Genomic DNA, 21,881 nt, shown 5'->3' on the forward strand with positions numbered 1-21,881 from the left:
CCCCACATGACCTACTTATTGCTTAAGACACTCCCCCACCCTAGTCAAGCCGCTGAGCACACCCTTACTGGAAACAGGCTCATATAGGAATGCAGAACCCCTAACCGCCAGAGAATGTAAACCCCGCCTTTTGCCCGCCAAACTTGCGCGCCAATTCTTAAATCCTGCCTTTTGCCCGCCAAACTTGCGCGCCAATTCTGACCAGAGTGATAGGCTAGTTCAAACAGTTACTATTGGGTAAATTGTGTTTCAATTGGCCACCTGCGTGTGGACTGACATGACTATGCAACTTTCTGTGTGTGTTACAATCTCATTAGCCACTGCCCCCTATAAAACTGCTATGCCTCTTAACCTAGGGGTCCAAGTCCCTGCTCCGCTGTGTTGGGTATACTTGGGCCCAAGCTCCAGCTTGCAAATAAACCCTCGTGCGTTTGCATCGGTATCGGCTCCTTGGTGGTCTCTCGGATTCAGAATCGGGGGCATTACATTAACTACCCAGAACTGAAATTGAATAGCATCCACTTCTACATATAATGCTGCTTCATGGCCATTCAGAAGCTCACTTCACCACTTCCTCTTTACCGGCCATTAAGTAAAAAAGAATTTATATCACATAATTAGAATGATCATTGAAAAAGTGCCCATGGATCACTGAGTTACATAAAAACTATACATCTGACCTCATTAGGGAATTGGTGGAGGCAAGAAGGTAAGAAAACACAGATACTGATATATATTTTAAAATGAAAACATCAGCCTCTGACTGAATAGCAGACTACCAATGACTATGCAGGGGCAGCTAGGCAACTAATAACATGTGAGAAACTAAAACACCATATACATATATATGTGTATATACATGTATATGTATATATATATATATATATATATATATATACACACATATATATGTATATATGTATATGTATATGTATATATATATATATACACACATATATATGTATATATGTATATGTATATATATATATATATATATATATATATATATATATACACACACACATATATACTGAAGTCACCATATTCTGGGTACTACCTTCGTCTTCTAGAGCAAATAGTTTTTCAGTTTTTAAAAGAAATTAAGTTTCTTTCATTTATGTCACAGGTTTATGACTGTTCCTTTTGTATTAAATCAACCCAATGAGCATTGATTTCAATAGCACAGTTTGAGTTCATTTATTCAATGAACATCTAATCATTTATTGACTTAATATTTATTGAGAACTCTTCTATGTGCTGAACATACAGGAATAAATGAAGTTCAAAATTCCTATACTCATAGAACTTACATTTTAGCAGAAGATGATAAAATAAACAAGTAAAACACATATGTCTGATGGTAATAAGTTATTATGAGGAAATAAAAGCAAGGAAGGGTTGGTTGCAATTTTGAGCAGGTGCTCAGGAAAGATCTTTCTGGGAAGATGACATTTCAGTTAAAGTACACCTTACATGTTAGAGAAATTAACATTTGTGCTGTGACCAGGATGTTCAGAAGAAAGAACCAAGACATTATTTGGGGGAAGAGGGTCCAGGCAGAGAGAACAGAGTCTGAACAGTTTGGATGGGAATAAGTTTTTTTTGAGATCAGAGGAGAGGAAAGTCAGAGAGAGTGATTAGAGGCTGATAAGTGCCAGGGAGAGTGGCAAGGAATGAGTTCACAGAAACAGGCAAGGACCAGATTGGTAGGGCTGTTTTATTAGTTTCCCAGGGCTGCCAAAACAAATTATCACAATGTTAGTAGTTTAAAACAACAGAAATCATAGTTCTTGAGGCCAGAAGTCTGAAATCAAGGTATCTGTAGACTCTGTTCCCTCAGAAGCCTCTGTTTTTGGTGCTGAGGTGTTCCTTAGTTTGTGGCAGCATAACTCCAATCTCTGCCTCTGTCCTCATAGGGCCTTCTTTCCTCTGTCTCTGTGTCTACCCCTTTTCTTAAAAGGATATCTGTCACTGGGCTTAGGGTTTACCCCAATCCAGGAGGATTTCGTCTTGAAATTTCCCTTAATTACACTGGCAAAGATCTTTATTCCAAAGGTCACTTTATGAGGTTCCAAGTGGGGATATATATATGGAGATAAATATATATATCTGGAGATATATATATGGGGATATATATATGGAGATATATATATGTATATATATATATATATATCCCCTATATAACCCCCATTTAGCCCATCCCTCCACCCACCTCCCCTCCAGCAACTTTCAGTTTGTTCTCTGTATTTTGAGAGTCTCTTATGGTTTGCCTCCCTCTCTGTTTGTATCTTATTTTTCTTTCCCTCCCGCTATGTTCATGTTACACTATTAAAAGGTCACTCTGAGTGTTGTATGGAGCGTGGATTGTAAGTGGACAAGCATGGAAACAAGAAAAGCAATCAGTAGGAGTGAGTTCTATTGCAGTAGCCCATGGTAGAGATGCTGGTCTTAACTAGGGTTGTAGCAATGGAGAGACAGAGGAGATAAGAAATGTGGTCAGATTAGATGTACAAGATGAAAAAAAGAGTAATGAAATATCCCTAAGTCTTTGACCTGAGCAATGTTGTGGACGATGAGGAAGACTCCAGAAGGGAGAAGTTTGGTGAGGAAATCAAGAATTCTCTTTTGGACTTGTTTATATGGCCCTTTGTTATATGCTGACTTTGTTCTCACACCACTCTTCTGTATTTGAATAGTTACAATAAAGCCTTCATTTAAACAGTCACACATCCTAAACTGCATCCAAAGCTGTTTAGGGTTGTGTTCCCCCCCACCCCATTAGCATAAGACTTCAAGCATTTGGGGTACAATGGCAGCCGAGTTCTGAAAATCCCTGGCAGTAGTTAGTTTAGTGGGTATCATCCAGATCATGCAGAATACACTTCTGTAAGCTTTTATGTTAGCATCATTATTGAAACCTCTATTTTTGAAATGGTGACAAAATTCAGAGACACCAGTTGTCCTTAGATTGGTTTGAGAAACACTACAGTAGTATATGATTATCAGATAAGGTTCAAGTATTTCACTTTGTGATTACAATGAAAAATGCCCAAGGGTAATCTCTTATTGTAGAAAGGTTTTAAAAAGTTAATAGCACGAATTGCTCAAGGGAATGCCCTGTTTACAATAGCTCTTAGGACCTCAGACTTAAAGACTTCCTGCCATGAAAATCCTCCAGTCTGGTTCTTTGGTGAATTTGGGGAATTTTATAAAATGGTGCTTCTTGGCTTGGGGTAGAATAGGACTCATAGCCCAGATGATGTCCTAACCTTCAGAATATTCGGTAAATGGCAGTGGAAATTGCCTGTTAGGATATGGATTAGCAGACTGCCAAAACCATAACTCCCTTCATTCATTAACTTGTTTCTTCATCACTGACCCCAGTGTCCTGTTTGGCTCATGCCAGTCCTCCATGTGAGAGTGGGTAAGGTGATTAGGGAGATTTAATCCTTTTAGAGAGTCTGAAATCTTGATTGTGTTCATCGGGGTGGGCTCTGCCTTTCACTCCCCTCTCTTTTTCATCTGGCTTCTACAGAAAATACGTACTCTTCTTTTTTTACTGATTCCGAGTGATAGCCTCCCAAATCCTGTTCTGCAACTCCTCTGGAGAGGATTAAGCTACTGACCAGGGATATTAGAGTGACTGCAGGGGCTGTGAACACCCATTGCCTCTTATTTGGCACCGAAAGCTAATCTGCCAGATTCTCCTCCCCCTGTTGCTGTCTCAATGTTCCCTTTTCAGGGCTTCCCTCCTTGTTCTGTTTTGCCACTGGGTTTGGACAGTGAGAGTAGGCAGGGCCAGGACAGAACCTGAACCGCCTGTCCTAGGGGACACAGGCAGCATCTTCTTGTCAGACATCCCCGGATGGCCACATAAGACTGTGTGAGTATGCTAATTTGTATGTGCAGATATACACAAATCCTATGTGACAGTCTTGTCCCCTGTCACACTGAACTCACCCTTCTTCATTTGGATGTGGGTGACAGCCAGTTTATTCATTCTCTTTAACCTAGTGATCAATCCTGGGATCTTCTAAACCAAGATCTTCCCAATCCCAGGTCAGAGTTCAACATTTCAACAGTCAACATAAGACCACTCTTCTCATTTACATTTCTCTTGAGAGAGTGAATGTGTTGGTGTGCTAATGTGTTGGTGTGGAGTGTCAGCAGGAGTCTATTTGTCCATTCATTTTAAACCCCTATCATGTCTCAGGTGATACTGATATTCAGATAATAAAGATTAAGTGACATCAGTTTTACTATCTTGAAGAAAAACTCAGTCCGGGGAGACAAATATTTAATCACATACTTAAAAGACAATGTAACAGCTTCATGAAAGATAGTACATACAAATATTTTTCTGGACATTGTGAATATAATGGTCAAGTCTACACTGTACACTGAGTAAAGAACTGTAAGAAAGTCATTATGCTAAAGCTTACTTCAGACAATTAACGGGTAGTTAAAATCAGAGGGATCAGAATGGTCCTGTGAAGGAAACTTCAGTTTAGGGGAACTATAGATTATTTCATTTTCTTTTGTTTTCTGTTCTTTTCTTTTTTTTCTTTTTCTTTTTTTTTTTTTTTTTTTTTTTTTTGCTGAAGCCTAGGATAAAAGGTTAGGGAAAGGTGTCTGTTGGCAGAAGACAGACTACTCAGAATTTGAAAAGAATTAGAAGAATGGTATGAAGTTGAGATGAGGATTCACAATTTTAATAGTAGTATCATTTGCAGTGTGTGTGTGTGTGTGTGTGTGTGTGTGTGTGTGTGTGATTTGTTCTCCCACATGGGATGTAGACAACCAGAAGAAGAAATCAGAAGTTAACAACTTGAGAATGGGGTTTAGAGTACATGATTAAGATATAGTAGAACACAAGAAAAGCAGTGAGATAGTCTTACATTAAAAGAAAGGAGAGGTCGGGGCGCCTGGGTGGCGCAGTCGGTTAAGCGTCCGACTTCAGCCAGGTCACGATCTCGCGGTCCGTGAGTTCGAGCCCCGCGTCGGGCTCTGGGCTGATGGCTCAGGGCCTGGAGCCTGCTTCCGATTCTGTGTCTCCCTCTCTCTCTGACCCTCCCCCGTTCATGCTATGTCTCTCTCTGTCCCAAAAATAAATTAAAAAAACGTTGAAAAAAAAAAAAAAAAAAAAAGAAAGGAGAGGTTTTAAGAAATATTTATAGTTAAATTATGCAAATGCCATAATTGACAAGGATATGCGTTGGGAGAAAAGGTCATTGCATGGATAAAAGAGTGTCCTTGGTTTCATTGCAGTCATGGCAATAAAAATGATACTGAAAAGATTTGAAGAGTCAATGGTGATAAAAAGTAGAAGTAGTAGTGTTTAACATGTATTTGATAATTCAGTAACAAAAATATAAGCGAAAGTTAGATAATAAGGAATACAAGGCATAGTATGATCAAGGGAGATTGTGCTGCTTTTCTCTTTTTTTTTTCCCAAGGAAAAATCACTTTTTGAAATTGTGGTAAAAAAAATAACCACTCAGCCACTTTTATTATAACCATTCAGCCACTGAATTTACCACTCAGCCACTTTTATGTATAGTTCAGCATATATGCATTAACTACATTTACCTTGTTGTTAACATCATTAAATTAAACCAATGTTTATCTTTGCCTTTCATTCCATATACTTTAGAAGGCTCTCCTATCACATTTGGCCTCAACATTGAAACTTGGAGCAACACAGTTCCAGTCCCAAAGGATGAACAAAGAGCAAAAGAATGCAAAGGTATTTTCATGCTAATAAAATATATTAATATTAATATCAATTAATATTGATATATAATAACATATAATATTTTATATATAATATTAATATCAATTAATATTAATATATAATAACATATTTTATATATAATATTAATATATTAATATTCCAGTTAGCTGGAACTTTGTTGTTTCAACCTCCATCCTGTCACGGCAGATGTAATCTGTTGTCCTCTTCTTTTTTATTTGTTTATCTGTCACAATATTTGTTACATCATTATTATTAACTTGTATATATCATAGTAATAGCCACAGAAAATAAATGGAAACAAGGGGACCACTGTGTTTATGTGACCACTGTGAAAGTTATAAGGAAAACAAAAACTGCCTGAGAAGATTATTGTAAATATTTCTTTATTCAGAGGTTTTCCTATAAAAAAATTCTCAATATATTTAGATGTACCTAATTTGTCTTCCTCTGTTTCTTTCTTTTTTTTTAATGACCCATGGCTGTCTACCATAGGCCCTCCAAAGCCTAAAATAGAACTTGTTTGGAATTTTTCCAAAATGTGCAAATTTATATAAATATATAAAACTACCTGGTGACAACTAAGGGAAAAAAAAAAAAGAATCCAAAGGGTAAAAACAGTGAGAATAAGCATCCTCCTCAAACACTGCAGCCATGTGTTCCTATGCTTTCTCCTTAACAGCTGTTTTCCTAACATGCAGGGATCTAGGGATCTAGGCCATGATCCCTTTAGTACAATGGGATATTACATAATATTATGAGCTAGCCTTGTTTACTGTCCGAAATTCTTTAAATGGTTTATATTTTATTTACTCCTTACATAAACACGATATGTTTTATTTGTATCACCAGCTCACAGATGAGAAAAACTAGACACAGAAAAGCTAAGTAATTCTCCATTGGTCACCCATCAACTACAAAAGCTGCATTCAAACCCTCCAGTTTAGTGGTAGAACCTGCATTCCCAATCAGTGAACTGTGCTGTTTCCTTACAACTGACAAGTCCCGAGCAATGGACTCTCACAGCAGGAGAAATGCCCATGGAAATACATACATACTGCAAATACACATGTACATACAAATATACATACATCTTCACACTCCGTTTAAAAGATTAAAATGATACATCACCGGAGTGCCTGGGTGGCTCAGTTGGTTAAGTTATCTGACTTGGGCTCAGGTCATAATCCTGCAGTTTGTGAGCCTGAGCCCCGCATGGGGCTCTGTGCTGACAGCTCAGAGCCTGGAGCCTGCTTCCAATTCTGTGTCTCCCTCTCTCTCTGCCCCTCCCCTGTTCATGCTCTGTCTCTCAATAATAAATAAACGTGTAAAAAAAAATGATACATCACATATAAAGTCGAATAGCTTTCCTTACATTTAATAACTTATCATAATCATCTTGTTATATCACTAAACTTGTATGTTATACCTTCTTAAATTTTACCTCTAAGCAAAATACAGTATCTCGTCTTGCTTTAATGTGCATGTTTTTGTTTCGTGTTTATTATTCACTTTTACTTACTTCTGTGAATGGGATATTTAAAACCTTCATCCATTTTTCTAATGGATTATATATCTTTTATTATTGATTTTAAGAAGTCTTTCTATATTAGGAATAATAGAAAAATTTTAAGTTTTTGAAAATACTTACATTTATTTATTTAATTTTGTTTATAGTAGTCTACTAAATAGAAATCTGATATTTTTAAATCATCAGATTTTATTTTAAAATGTATTTATTTATTTTTAAAATTATTTTTAAAAAAGTTTTATGCTTATTTATTTTTGAGAGAGAGAGAGAGAGAAAGAGAGAGTGCGAGCAGTGGCGGCGGGGGGGGGGGGGGCGGCGGGGGGTGGTAAGAGAGAGGGAACACATAATCTGAAGCAGGCTCCAGGCTCTGAGATGTCATCACAGGGCCTTATGAGGGGCTTGGACTCACAGTGAGATCATGACCTGAGCTGAAGTCGGACACTTAAATGACTGAGCCACCCAGTCACCCCTAAAATTTTTTATTTAAGTTCTAGTTAGTTAACAGACAGTGCAATATTGGCTTCCGGAGCAGAATTCAGTGATTCATCACTTACATACAACACCCAGTGCTTATCACAAATGCCCTCCTTAGTACCTGTCATCCATTTAACCGATCACCCACCCACCTCACTCCATCAACCCTCAGTTTGTCCTCTAGCGTTAAGAGTCTCTTATGGTTTAAATTGTCAGTTTTGTTAGTATTTTCCTTTATTATTTCTTTTTTTTCTTTCTTTCTCTCTCATTCTCTCTCTCTCTTTTGATGCATGTTTAGGAAAGCCTTTATGACCCAAAGATTAGATGGATGGATAGACACATGATAGATAGGGAGATGGACAGACTACCAATTTTCATTAAAAAAAAAACTTAGATGTTTTTAAAAATTAGATCATTAACACATTCGGAATTAATTATTGCTTATACTTACATTATATGTATATATAAACATGTATCTATGATGTTCTAAAAAGCATAAGTAATTGTCCCATGGCCTTTGTTAAGTAAATACACTTATTTAAGATGCCACCTTTACCATATATTAAATTTTCATACATATTAGGATACGTTTCAGTTCTATATGTATTAGTCAAGTGTTTTGTGCTTGCTCAGTATACACTATATTAATAAGGGAGGTAAAATTTACTATATATTTTATATCTGGTAGAATGTGTTCCTTATATCCCCTAATTTTTCTTTTCCACACTTTATTTTCTATCATAGAATTAGTCATCTAGATAAAATGTAGAATGGGATTATTAAATTCCCTTACAAAAAGTCTTCCGTGAACTTGGTTGGAATTTCAGTGCATTTATGAATTAATTTGGGCAAAATGAATACCTTGATAAGACTATGCTGTTTTGTTTACAAAATTAGTATGTCCATTTATTCAGATATCGTGTTTCATGATTTTCTTCAAATAGATCATGAATACTTCTTAGGTGTACACTTTGCTAAGTTTAAGCCACTGTGGAGGAATTTTTTTTTTGCTAAGATTTCTACTTGTTTATTTTGGTATGTAACACAGGACTGTTCAGTTGTACAAGACTGACCTTGTACAAGATCACATTTCTTACTGGTTATCATAAACTCAAATTGAACCTTTTGATTTTAATTTTTTTTTTATTTTAGAGATTATTTGTTTATTTTGAGAGAGAGAAAGAGAGAGAGGGTTGCAAAAGCAGAGGAGGGGCAGAGAGAGAGGGAAAGAGAGAATCCCAAGCAGGCTCTGTGCTGTCAGGGCAGAGCCCATCGCAGGGTTCCATCACACAAACCATGAGATCATGACCTGAGTTGAAATCAAGAGCCAGACACTTAACCGACTGGGCCACCCAGGCACTCCTCCCTTTGATTTTTTAAAGGTATACAATCAAGTAATTTACGAATAACTTGTATCACTTTTCTGAAGACTTGTTCCTTTAATTCTTTCCATTGTCCTTTGGGCAAGATCCCCCAAAATTATTTAAAAATATCTGTTCATATATGTCTGACTGTTATTTTTGTGCCTACAGAGAGCTCTGCCATAGTGGATTAGCTCTTAAACTCATAAAACGAAGGTCTATGGATCTGTCTTTTAGGAGTGGATGTGGGAAATAGGCAGAAACAACTGGGTGAAAGTTTAACCTTCTTTACAATGAGTTTTTGAGTAAGAAAGAAAAAGAATTGCAGATTACAGAAAGAGTGAGAAAGCTTAAAATTTTTTCTGAGTCTTTGTTTCATCATCTATATACTGGGGATGATAATAACCTCCTCAGATGAACAGAAGATTTAAAATAAGTGTAAAGAAACAAAGATGGCATCAGGACAGGGCCCAACACATTATAATTAGTATTGTTATTGGCAAAGGACCTTATGTAAAGAGAGATTATGTGTGGAGAACGGATTAAGACATATTTAAGGACGCTACTGAGTGCAACAACCACTGAGGCAGTTATTTCTACCAATGTTCCTGTGTACCCTCTTCACACTGAAAACAAATGAGGGAAGATTTATTTAAGGGCCAGGATCACAGACTACTACATCTTCCTTTAATTTCCCATTCGTTGCTCAGAGTGCTTCTTTAGGATTGTTTTGCAAAAATAATGAAAAAAAAATCAGCCTTCACAAATGTTATCACACAGTTTTCAGCATAACAATCGAACTGGTTTAAAGCAGCATCAATTTGTTTGCTTCCCAAACCTACATCAAAGGAAGGATGCACTGTGAGCGGCACTATAGTCTTGTCAGGACCATAAGTAGTCCTGCTAAGGTTTGGTCATGTAGCATATTCAGGATGATTTCTGACCCTCTGGTGCAACTAAAAGACTCAAGGGGATAGAAAATCAGAAATGACTTTCATCTGTCAAAACTACTGAGCAAAAAGAGAGCTCGGTCTTCTGACATATGGAATCTGTCAAGAGATAGAAATTAATAGCTCAGTTCTAATGCTGGTTAATAAAATACCAGATACATTTTTTTAAATAACTGATCAATATGTGTTTCTTTTCTTGGTGCTGACCTATAAACAGTAATAAATTTTCATGGGAGAAGAAAACCAAACCTATGTGACTGAATTTGTCTTCCTGGGCCTTTCACAGGATCCACACACACAACTCCTGCTCTTCTTCCTTTTTCTGATCATCTACCTGCTGACTGTACTGGGAAATCTGCTTATCATTGTGCTCATCCACACAGACTCCAGACTCCACACACCCATGTACTTTTTCCTTAGAAACTTGTCCTTTGCTGATCTCTGTTTCTCTACCACCACAGTGCCCCAGGTGCTAGTCCACTTCCTGGCAAAGAGGAAAACCATTTCCTTTGCTGGATGCTCAACTCAAATATTTGTCTTACTTCTGGTTGGGTGTACAGAGTGCGCACTGCTGGCGGTGATGTCCTATGACAGGTATGTGGCTGTCTGTAAGCCCCTGCACTACTCTTCTATCATGACACATTGGTTATGTGTCCAGCTGGCCTTAGGGTCCTGGGTCAGTGGAGCGTTAGTATCTCTAGTGGATACCACATTCACACTGTGTCTGCCCTACCAAGGGAACAATATCATTAACCACTTTTTTTGTGAACCTCCTGCCCTCCTGAAGCTGGCTTCCACAAATACCTATAGCACAGAAATGGCCATCTTTGCAATGGGCGTGGTCATCCTCCTAGCTCCTGTCTGCCTGATCCTTGTCTCCTACTGGAATATTATCTCTGCTGTGATCCAAATGCAGTCTGGGGAGGGGAGATTCAAGGCTTTCTCTACCTGTGGCTCCCATCTCATTGTTGTTGTCCTCTTCTATGGCTCAGCAATATTTGCCTATATGAGGCCAAACTCCAAGATAATGAATGAAAGGGATAAAATGATCTCTGTGTTCTACTCAGCAGTGACACCCATGCTGAACCCGATCATTTATAGTCTGAGAAACAAGGATGTCAAAGGGGCTCTCAGGAGAGTGACTGCAAAATAGTCTCTTTTAAGGTGAGGATCTTTAATCATGATGAGAATTTTAAAGATGTAGAGAGAAGTGATTTTCTTATAAACTTTTCCCATTTTCATCCCATTCCTCCACTTCTTTTCCTTCTCCTATTTGCCTATATCTATTCTAAGAAAATTTAGTTAATTGCCTATTCAAAGCAAGGCATATTGATAGACAAAGGAAAGAAATATAGAAGGGGGTTTGCATGGGAGGATGGGTTAAATAGTGATGGGGATTAAGGAGTGCACTTGTAATGAGCCCTAGGTGTTGTAAGTTTTGAATCACCAAATTGTACACTTGAAATTAATATTACCACTATATGTTAACTAACTGGAATTTAAGTAAAATCTTTTTTATAATGTTTATTTGTTTATTTTTGAGAGACAGAGAGAGAGAGAGAGAGCATGTGCACAGAGTGGGGGAGGGGCAGAGAGAGAGAGACACAGAATCCAAAGCAGGCTCCAGGCTCTGAGCTGTCAGCACAGAGCCTGATGCGTGGCTTGAACTCATGAACCACGAGATCATGACCTGGCCCAAAGTCAGATGCTCAACCGACTGAGCCACCTAGGCGCCCCTGGAATTTAAGTAAATTTTTTTAGAAAGAAATAAAAGGCATCCAAATCAGCAAGGAAGAAGTCAAACTTTCACTATTTACAGATGACATGATACTTTGTACAGAAAAACCCAAAGACTCTACCAAAAATTTGCTAGAACAGATACATGATTCAGTAAAGTTGCAGAATACAAAATCAATGTACAGAAATCTGTTGCATTTCTATACACCAATAATGAAGAAGAAAAAGAGAAATCAAGGAATCAATCCCATTTACAAATGCACCAAAACCCATAACATACCTAGGAATAAACCTAACCAAACAGGTAAAAGATCTGTACTCTGAAAACAATAGAACAGTTATGAAAGAAATTGCAGATGACACAAAGAAATGGGAAAACATTTCATGCTTGTGGATTGGAAGAACAAATATTGTTAAAATGCCTCTACTACCCGAAGCAATCGACACATTTAATGACATCCCTATCAAAATACCAACAGCATTTTTCACAGAGTTAGAACAAACCTAAAATTGGTATGGAACCACAAAAGACCTGGAAGAGCCAAGCAACCTTGAAAAAGAAAAGGAAGGCTGGAGGCATCACAATTCTGGACTTCAAGTTATACTATAAAGGTGTAGTGATCAGGGCACCAGTGTGGCTCAGTTGGTTGAGTATATGATTTTTGCTCAGGTCATGATCTCATCATGGAGCCTGCTTCACATGTTAGGTTTCCCTTTCTGTCCCTTGAGACCACCCCCCCACCAAATAAATAAATAAACATTAAAAGAAAAACAACAAAACAAATACCCCAAAAGTATAGTGATCAAGACAGTATGGAACTGGCACAAAAACAGATCTATAGATCAATAGAACAGAATAGAAAACCCAGAAATTAAACCACAACTATATGGTCAATTAATCTTTGACAAAGCAGGAAAGAATATCCAATAGAAAAAAAAGGTTCTTCAACAAATGATGTTGGGAAAACTGGACAGAAACATGCAAAAGAATGAAACTGGACCACTGTCCTACACCATACACAAAAATAAATTCAAAATGAATTAAAGACCTAAATGTGAGACAGGGAACCATCAAAATCCTAGAACAGAAAACAGGCAGCAACCTCTTTGACATTGCTGTAGCAACTTCTTACTGGAAATGTCTCCTGAGGATGGGAAACAAAAGCAAAAATAAACTATTGGGACTTCATCAAAATAAAAAGCTTTTGTACAGCGAAGGAAGCAATCCACAATACTAAAAGACAACCTACTAAATGGGAGAAGATATTTGCAAAGGACATATCTGACAAAGGGCTAGTATCCCAAATCTATAAAGAACTTCTCAGAGTCAACACCCAAAAAGCAAATAAGTCAGTGAAGAAATAGGCAGAAGACATAAATAGACGTTTTTCCAAAGAAGACATACAAGGTTTTTATTTTTCTTTAAAGTTTATTTATTTTGAGAAAGACAGAGACAGTGTAAGTGGGGGAAGGGAAGAGAGAGAGGGCGAGAGAGAGAGAATCCCAAGCAGGGTCTATACTGCCAGCACAGAGCCTGATGTAGGGTTTCGAACCCACAAAGCCGTGAGATCATGACCTAAGATGAAACCAAGAGTGAGACACTTAACTGACTGAGCCACCCAGGTGCCCCCAAAGAAGACATACAGATGGCTAACAGGCACATGAAATGATGCTCAACATCACTCATCATCAGGAAAATACAAATCAAAACCCCAATGAGATACCACCTCCCACTTGTCAGAATTGCCAACATTAACATCTCAGGAAACAAGAGATGTTGGCAAGGATGCAGAGAATGGGGAACCCTCTTACACCATTAGTGGGAATACAAACTGGTTCAGCCACTCTGGAAAACAGTATGGAGGTTCCTCAAAAAAATTAAAAATAGAACTACCCTACAACCCAGTAATTTCACTACTAGGTACTTATCCAAAGGATAAAAAAATGCTGATTCGAATGGGCACATGCACACCAGTGTTTATAGCAGCACTATCGACAATAGCCAAATTATGGAAAAAGCCCCAATGTCCATCCACATAGGAATGTATAAGAAAGATGTGGTAAATATACATATATATATACACAATGGAATATTACTTGGTGATCAGAAGGGGTTCTTTATGATGGGATAATCAGAGCATACTTGTATCCCTGTGATTATGATCCAGAAGTGAAGAAGATAATGGTTTAAGATTAAAGAGACTCTGCAGGAACAAAATCTTTGGTAGGTGAAATACTAGTGACGGGGTCAGCCTTTAATAGATAGTTGTAAAGGGGGAAACCAAACATGAACATACAGTACATACACGTGGGTGGGAGGTTTGAAGAGAAAAAGATAAGGGGCTGGCCTTTCTTATTTCCCTTCTCTTTCTTACCCCATACTCCACATTCTATTCCAAGTAAAGTACATATGGGGTAAGATAATCAGCTGAGACTGAGGTGTGAAAGAGTCATTTTCAGAAAGAAAAGAAGATTGAGTTCAGAAGGTGGAGTAGTATATACTATGTTCTGGAAGGCATAGCTGAGTACTGCAAAAAAATCCTAAATTACAAGTTACTTTACCAGTTGAATATATTCATGATCAAATTACCAATGGGTTTTTGAGGTGTAGATGACAGAATCAAATATCCTTAGAAAGAGTAAGGAGAGAAAGAAGCTAGAACTGAACAGATAGCCAAGAAATGTACCTTAATACTATGTTTATGAGACATAATACATGATTTAAAAAATAAATTCATGGAAAAGAATTATTGTAAAGAAAAGGGCAACTTTGGTGGCACCTGGGTGGCTCAGTTTGTTGAGCGTCTGACTTCAGCTCAGGTCATGATCTCAGGGCTTGTGAGTTCGAGCCCTGTGTCAGGCTCTGTGCTGACCGCTCAGAGCCTGCAGCCTGCTTTGGATTCTGTGTCTCCCTCTCTCTCTGCCCCTCCCCCCAACTCTCTCTCTCTCTGTCTCTCTCTGGCTCTCTCAAAAATAAATAAACATTAAAAAAAACGAAAATGACAACTTTGAAAAAAGTTAAAACCTCACCATATCAAGATAAATTAGAAACTTATTCTAAAAGTTAAATACAAATATAAAATTATGAAGAAAAAATAACATATATAAATTGTTACCTAAAGAGAGAGTAGAAAATTACATCCTAGCAGTAAAATTACTTAAAGAAAACAAAAAAGAAAAAGATGGATAGATTTCACTACACAAATATTTTCAGTACTTCTGTGTCTACAAATCCTTACCATGCAGATATTTGAAAAATAACACACTGATAAAAAGTTATCACCACAAACGTAACAAATTATCAGTGTCCCTAATCTGTAAAGAACTCCAAAAACTCAAAAAGAAAAATATAAATTTATCTATTATGCAAATTAAAGTAATATATTTAAATTTATACCTAGTAAATTAATAAAAACTGTTCAACTCAATATGAAAATGAGTTAAGTACACATATGTTGCTGGTAAAAATGCAGAATGTTTAATATGAAAAAATTAATTCATCTTTTTATGTCAAGAATATTAAATAGATTTTGACTTTGGTTTTAGTAATTCCACTCACAAGAATTTATTCTGATGGAAAAAATCAATCACTGTTGACTCAGAGGTCAACATTGCTATTTTTACACACACACAGTGTTGACTCAGAGGTCAACATTGCTATTTTTACACACACACTAGTTGTATATCAATGACGAAATAGCCAATTCTATTACAAAGCATCCATATGATGTAATGTTATGTCATTACATAAAAATATTTTCAAGGCTACTTATTCACAGAAGAGTTAAGATTTATTAAATACTCATTGTATGCCAGGTGTTATTCTAAATGTCTTACATTTATGTTTACTAACTTCTTTAATCCTCAAATGACTATGAAGTAGGTCTTACTATTACTGCCAATATACAGCTTAGAGATTTGCAGATAGGTACAGAGAGGTTAAGAAACACGCTCAACGTTATGTTAGTGGGGGCATACTGAATTCAAACCTCGGTACTCTGACAACTGACCCCAGCCTCTTTGTCACTGCTCTTTACAGCTGCCAAATAATGTAGGGGAAAAATTCACTATGTATTAATAAATGAAAAAATCTCTACTTTATGTGCACATATAAACTCAGGGAAATGCATGCCTGCCTTCAAAATGAAAGAAAATGTATCTAAAAGTGTGGAGGTTATCTCTGGGTAAGATTTTAGTTGGTTTTTGCCTATTTTTAATATCCCTAATTTTATTAATTTTTTAAAAGTCCTTAGTTTTACAGATGAAAGTGCTGTTATTAATTTTTAATAATTTTTTATTATTTTTTAAAGAGAAAGCATTAGCAAATTTCCAAAAAGAGCAATATTCCCCAAAATAGTGCCACTTGGATGAACCATGTTATTTTGAAGCTTCAAAACAACCTGCAGATTTTGTTTAAGTATTTCCAGGCTTACAAACAAACGGCAGTAGTACAGCATATTTAAGCCACTAGAAAATTAATTGATATGTTGTCCTCTCCTTTTCAGCACAAATACACATCCACAGACTCACACATCCACACATATTAAGCATATGAACCCTCTGCAATTTAGCTCCATTTCAAGACTGCAACCAGTTGTTTGTTTGTCTGTTCTGTTTACTGCCAAGGAGTAAGCATTGTTTCCAATGGACCTTGCTAATGAGATGTCCTTTCTATTTTATTCATTTCAGCAATATTTGGATTTTAGGCAGTATAAAAAATTTCCACATCAAAAACAAAGTCAAACAAAAACACCTGTTGGAGGGTCCAGGTGGGTCAGTTTCTGTAATGACTGTTTGGAAAAAGGAAGTTAGAACATGATACAAATCCATACAAACTACTACCAGTTTGGGCATTAATTAGGTTGCCTACCTGCTCTTGTAACAAGGTCAGGTGTCTTAAATTTGTGCAGATCTCAAGGTCTGCTCCCTTGATATGGGCCTTGTTTAGGCCCTTGAAACTTGAAACTTGAAACTTTCTTTTCTTGAAACTTTCTTTTCTTTGGTTCATACGTTGGTCCACTATGGACTTTCCAGTCAGAGGTCATGTCCAAAATTGGTAAAAGTTCCTTGTCTCATTCAACTTGGTAGCTAAATGGGAAAGTAGGCAAATTTTAAATAGAATGCAGATCATTTCTTATAAATTGCTTGATGGAAGAAAGACTTAAAAGAGCATTTGATAATGAGATATCACCTTGAATCCATCAAAATGTTGGAATAAAAAAGACAAAAAGTAAGTATTGACAAGGATGTGAGGAAAAGAAACCTTTGTGCAATGCTGGTGGGAATATAAATTGGTGCAGCCACTGTAGAAACGGTATGGAGATTCCTCAAAAAATCAAAATAGAAATATCATATGAAGCAGCACTCTCAACAATAGCCAAATTATGGAAACAGCCTAAATGTCCATCAACTGATGAATGGATAAAGAAATTGTGGTTTATATACACAATGGAGTACTACAGGGCAATGAGAAAGAATGAAATATGGCCCTTTGTAGCAACGTGGATGGAACTGGAGAGTGTGATGCTAAGTGAAATAAGCCATACAGAGAAAGACAGATACTATATGTTTTCACTCTTATGTGGATCCTGAGAAACTTAACAGAAACCCATGGAGGAGGGGAAGGAAAAAAAAAAAAGAGGTTAGAGTGGGGGAGAGTCAAAGCATAAGAGACTCTTAAAAACTGAGAACAAACTGAGAGTTGATGGGGGGTGGGAGGGAGGGGGTGGGTGATGGGTATTGAGGAGGGCACCTTTTGGGATGAGCACTGGGTGTTGTATGGAAACCAATTTGACAATAAATTTCATATACTGGGAAAAAAAAGAAATATTATATGATCCAGTAGTTCTACTACTGGCTACTTATCCAAGGAAAATGAAAACACTAATTCATAAAGATATAAACATCCCTGTTTTAATTGTAGCATTATTTACAATAGCTGAGATATGAAAGCAACCCACATGCCTGTTGATAGATGAATGGATAAAGAAGATGTTACACACACACACACACACACACACACACACACACATGCACATACAGTGGAATATTAATCAGCCATAAACATAGAATGAAATCTTGCCATTTGTGATAACATGGATGAACCTTGAGGGTATTATGCTAAGTAAAATAAGTCAGGCAGAAAAAAAAAATTCCCATATGATTTCACTTATACATGGAAAGAAAACAAAACAAAAGAACAAACAAAGAAACAACAGAAATAGACCATGGATACAGAGAATAAACTGGTGGTTGCCAGAACAGATGGAAGGATGGTGAAAATGGGTCAAGAGGAGTGGGAGATACAAGCTTCCAGTTGGGAATGAATACATCACCAGGATAAAAGGTACAGTGGGGATGAAAGGGAATACAGTCCATGATATTGTAATGGTGCTGTATGGTAACAGATGGTAGCTACATTTGTGGTGAACACAGCATAAAGTATAGACTTGTCAGGTCACTATGTTGCACACCTAACTAATGTAACATTCTATGTCAACTGTAGTTGAAAAAATAAAATAAAGTAAAATGGTAAAAATACAGACACACAAAATCATTTCAGAAGTCAGGTCACACTTCTTCATTTTTCTATTAAAAGATACACTCTGAGTTATAGTGTTTTCACCATGAGAATTAGCATATTTCTTCTGACTTCAAAGAGGAATAAATTTTGAGGGCTAGCCATAAGCTCTCCCTAGATGGTGGAATGTGTCTACAGCATGTATTTTCCCAGCACTCTCTTCAAAGCCCCCATGACTTCCTTATTCCTCAAGCTATAGATAAGGGGGTTCAGAGCTGGAGTGACAACTGTGTAGAAAACAGAGGTGATGTTGTCTTGCTTTGGGCTGTGGAGAGAACTGGGCAGGACATACATGAATGTGGCAGCTCCATAGAACATCCCAACCACAGTCAGATGGGAAGAGCAGGTGACTAGGGCTTTCTGCCTCCCCTCATTTGAGGGCATGTGAAGCACAGTAAACAGGATTAGTGCATAGGAAGAAATGATTGCAAGGAGAGGGGGCATCAGGAAGGTCACACCCATCACATACACAAACAGTTCATATCTAGAGGTATCTGCACAGGCCAACTTCAGCAAAGGTGGAATCTCACAAAGCAGGTGCCTGATGTTCCGGGCTTTGCAGAAGGGATACTGCATGGTATAGAAGGTATGTCCTAGAGCATTCAGGTATGCCAGTATCCATGCTGTGGCCACCATGAGCCAGCAGACCCTTGGCCTCATGAAGACCATGTAGTTCAGAGGATGACAAATGGCCACATATCTATCATAGGCCATGAAGGCCAGTAGCAGGTCCTCTGCACCACCCAGCATCAATGCCAGAAACATCTGAAGGGCACAGCCCGCAAAGGAGATGGTGTTTTCACTGCGCAGAAAATCCATGAGCGCCTTGGGAGTGACAACAGATGTGAAGAGGAGGTCCATGAGTGAGAGCTGCCCGAGCAGGAAGTACATGGGCATGTGGAGCCGGGAATCCACTGTGATGACCAAGAGCAACAGGCCATTGCTGGTCAGGGCCAACATGTACAGGACTGTGATTATGACACAGAGCAGTTCAGGAGACCCACTGTCTTTCAGAATCCCCATCAATATAAAGCCACTGCCCAGGGTGGAGTTCCAGTACTCCATTCTGTATTGTTTCTTTAGTTGCCTAGAACCAAACACATTCTCGGTGAATTTTTGCAAAGGTGGTCCCTAGCTTGTAACATCACAGGACCCTAAATGAATCCAACTCCCATTTCGAAAAGCCACATTTGGAGTGTTGTACCCAAGCCCAGAAAAGTCAGAAGAGACAGGGACATGGAATTGTGAGGGATCATGAATACAATGAGGTGTTGCCTTTCCTATTGGACTCTGACTTTAACTCTTGATCTCTCCGTTTCTGACACTTTTAATTGTATATTGATGAAAGAACCATCTAAATGGAGAGCAGGCATCATGGTAATAACTAAACATTGAGAGGTCATTATATGAAAGTATTATTCAGGACACCAAACCTGGACAAGTATCTTTCCAGAATGATTAAATTATCCCTCTCTTAAAGGTAGCTTATGTACTAGAAAGTGATATTTTAATACATAAGCCCTTGATTATTTTTGTACCTAGGTTTAAGTATAATGTTTGATGACTGATTTAAATTTTTTTTAACATTTATTTATTTTTGAGACAGAGAGAGACAGAGCATGAACGGGGGAGGGTAACAGAGAGAGGGAGACACAGAATCCGAAACAGGCTCCAGGCTCTGAGCTGTCAGCACAGAGCCCGATGCGGGGCTCGAACCCTCCATCTGCGAGATCATGACCTGAGCCGAAGTCGGACGCTTAACCGACCGAGCCACCCAGGCGCCCCTGATGACTGATTTAAATGCCCAGTTAGTGTCCTAACAGACCTATTCTGAATATAAAACTCTAAAGCAGGTACAGAAATGTTTTTTTCAACAAAGCACTTCCACTCATTTTCCATACAGACTATGTCCACATTTGTTTGCAGCACTCAAGGTTGTAGATGTAAGCATCATGAAAGAGTTAAGTACGTCCACCTTAGTCACCTCTCTGGGCCAGCTCCACACTCTCCATGTGCCTGAAAGAGAAGGAATTCTAGACTGTCTCAGACTAAGGGGTGATGTGTTTGACATGGTGTTGGTTTTAGGAGCTAAACCTTTTGGATGAAAGGACATAGGTGTTTCTTTACAGGCTATGACAACATGTGAGCCTGGGAAAACTCAAAAATCTGATAACTGATGAGGCTCTGCCCAGGAATATCAGAGTGTTTGTGTTTGGGGGAAATGGTGAAAGGTGCTGGCAACAAAAGAGCATGTGCTGTATGCTGTAATCAGGCTCATTAATCCTATCTTCCCTCTTGTGCACCTGACCCAGATCCCCACTCTCCTTCTTGCAGGACCAGAGTATCTCCACTGGATTGAAGGGTCGTGGGGATAGGGAGGATGAACTCCTGTTCTGGAAAGCCACGTTTGGAATGTGGTATCCCACCCCAGAAAAGTCAGAAGAGACAGGGACTTGGGACTGACAGGTATCGATGTCATGCATCATGGGAACTAGGCAGATAAGTCCAATTCTGAACATGTGTTAAAGAATCTGTAAGAGAAGCATGTTTCTCTAAATCTTTCCCCTATACTGTGGCTTCTATATTTGGACATTTCACTGGTTCCCCTACGGGTCTCTTCTGGGTCCACAGGATTTTAATGGCACAAAAGGTATTATTAGAGCATATGACGGGCATATCATTTGCTCTCAGAGGGCCCTTTGGAGACATTTTTTACCAGATAGGGGCAAAAATCTCTGAGCAGAGGGCAGAAAGCCCAGGAGTGCTAAAGATAGGTACTGGTATTTCCACCAGGAAGCAGACACCCTGGCCTGGGATGTGGCACAGACTCCTTCACCATTTTCACTGATTTTTCTTCATGTTCAGAAAACCAAGAATAGAGGGCATTAGGATCAAGTACAGGCCCCAAAGCACTAGAGAATCTGGAAGACAGAGTAGCTTAAGTCCTTAGGGTCTGTTTGGGGCTCTGTTTCTCAACTCGGCATTCCTAGAGGCTGCACACTTCCCTGACAGAGAGACAAAGCCCTTACCTCAGGTAGTGAGAAGCCCAGATGGCCAAACGTGCAAACTGCCCTGTGGATTGTTTGAAGGTGAAGGATTTTCCTGTAGAAATGGGGAAAGGGTGAGGCTTTTCCAGCAGTGTCCAACTGGTTTAAGTTTTGCTAAGCTGGGTTAAGAATCTGAGGAGTCTGACCAATACAGCTGTCAGGGCCCCTTCTGGTCCTCCTATTCTTCTAAAGGTCTTCTCTGGAGATGCAGTGGAGACAGAGGGCTAGTTCAGTCCTTGGGTAGTTTCTGTGGCGCTCCTACTTCAGTGATGGATTTCCTGCTCTCACACCCATAGAGAATTAGAAGAAACTGTTTCTGTCACTCAGTTCCCTAGGTCAAGAACCCATCCAGCTCTGGAGAAGTTGTCAGGCTGAGTTCTTGGGTCCAGATGCTCAGACTGCCATTTACTCCTGCTAGGGTCTGGGAGCAAGGATGAGAGCAGCAGGAA

General features: G+C 38.4%; 2 protein-coding genes across 2 annotated transcripts; one reads left to right on the top strand and one right to left on the bottom strand.

Moving 5' to 3' along the window:
- The first annotated feature begins 10,297 nt into the window (after nucleotides 1-10,297).
- LOC109271328 (olfactory receptor 2D3-like) lies at nucleotides 10,298-17,791 on the top strand. Its single transcript, XM_019456655.2, has 2 exons — nucleotides 10,298-11,206; nucleotides 17,780-17,791. Exons 1-2 carry the CDS (start codon nucleotides 10,298-10,300, stop codon nucleotides 17,789-17,791), a joined length of 921 nt encoding a protein of 306 aa, XP_019312200.1.
- A 726-nt stretch (nucleotides 17,792-18,517) lies between these two features.
- LOC109271327 (olfactory receptor 2AG1-like) lies at nucleotides 18,518-19,503 on the bottom strand. The gene has a single exon (XM_019456654.2). The coding sequence runs from the start codon at nucleotides 19,448-19,450 to the stop codon at nucleotides 18,518-18,520; it is 933 nt and encodes a 310-aa protein (XP_019312199.2). The 5' UTR covers nucleotides 19,451-19,503.
- Nucleotides 19,504-21,881: the final 2,378 nt, after the last annotated feature.

This window comes from Panthera pardus, unplaced genomic scaffold (genome assembly GCF_024362965.1).
Source record: "Panthera pardus isolate Hobbes unplaced genomic scaffold, ASM2436296v1 HiC_scaffold_12, whole genome shotgun sequence".
NCBI lineage: Eukaryota > Metazoa > Chordata > Mammalia > Carnivora > Felidae > Panthera > Panthera pardus.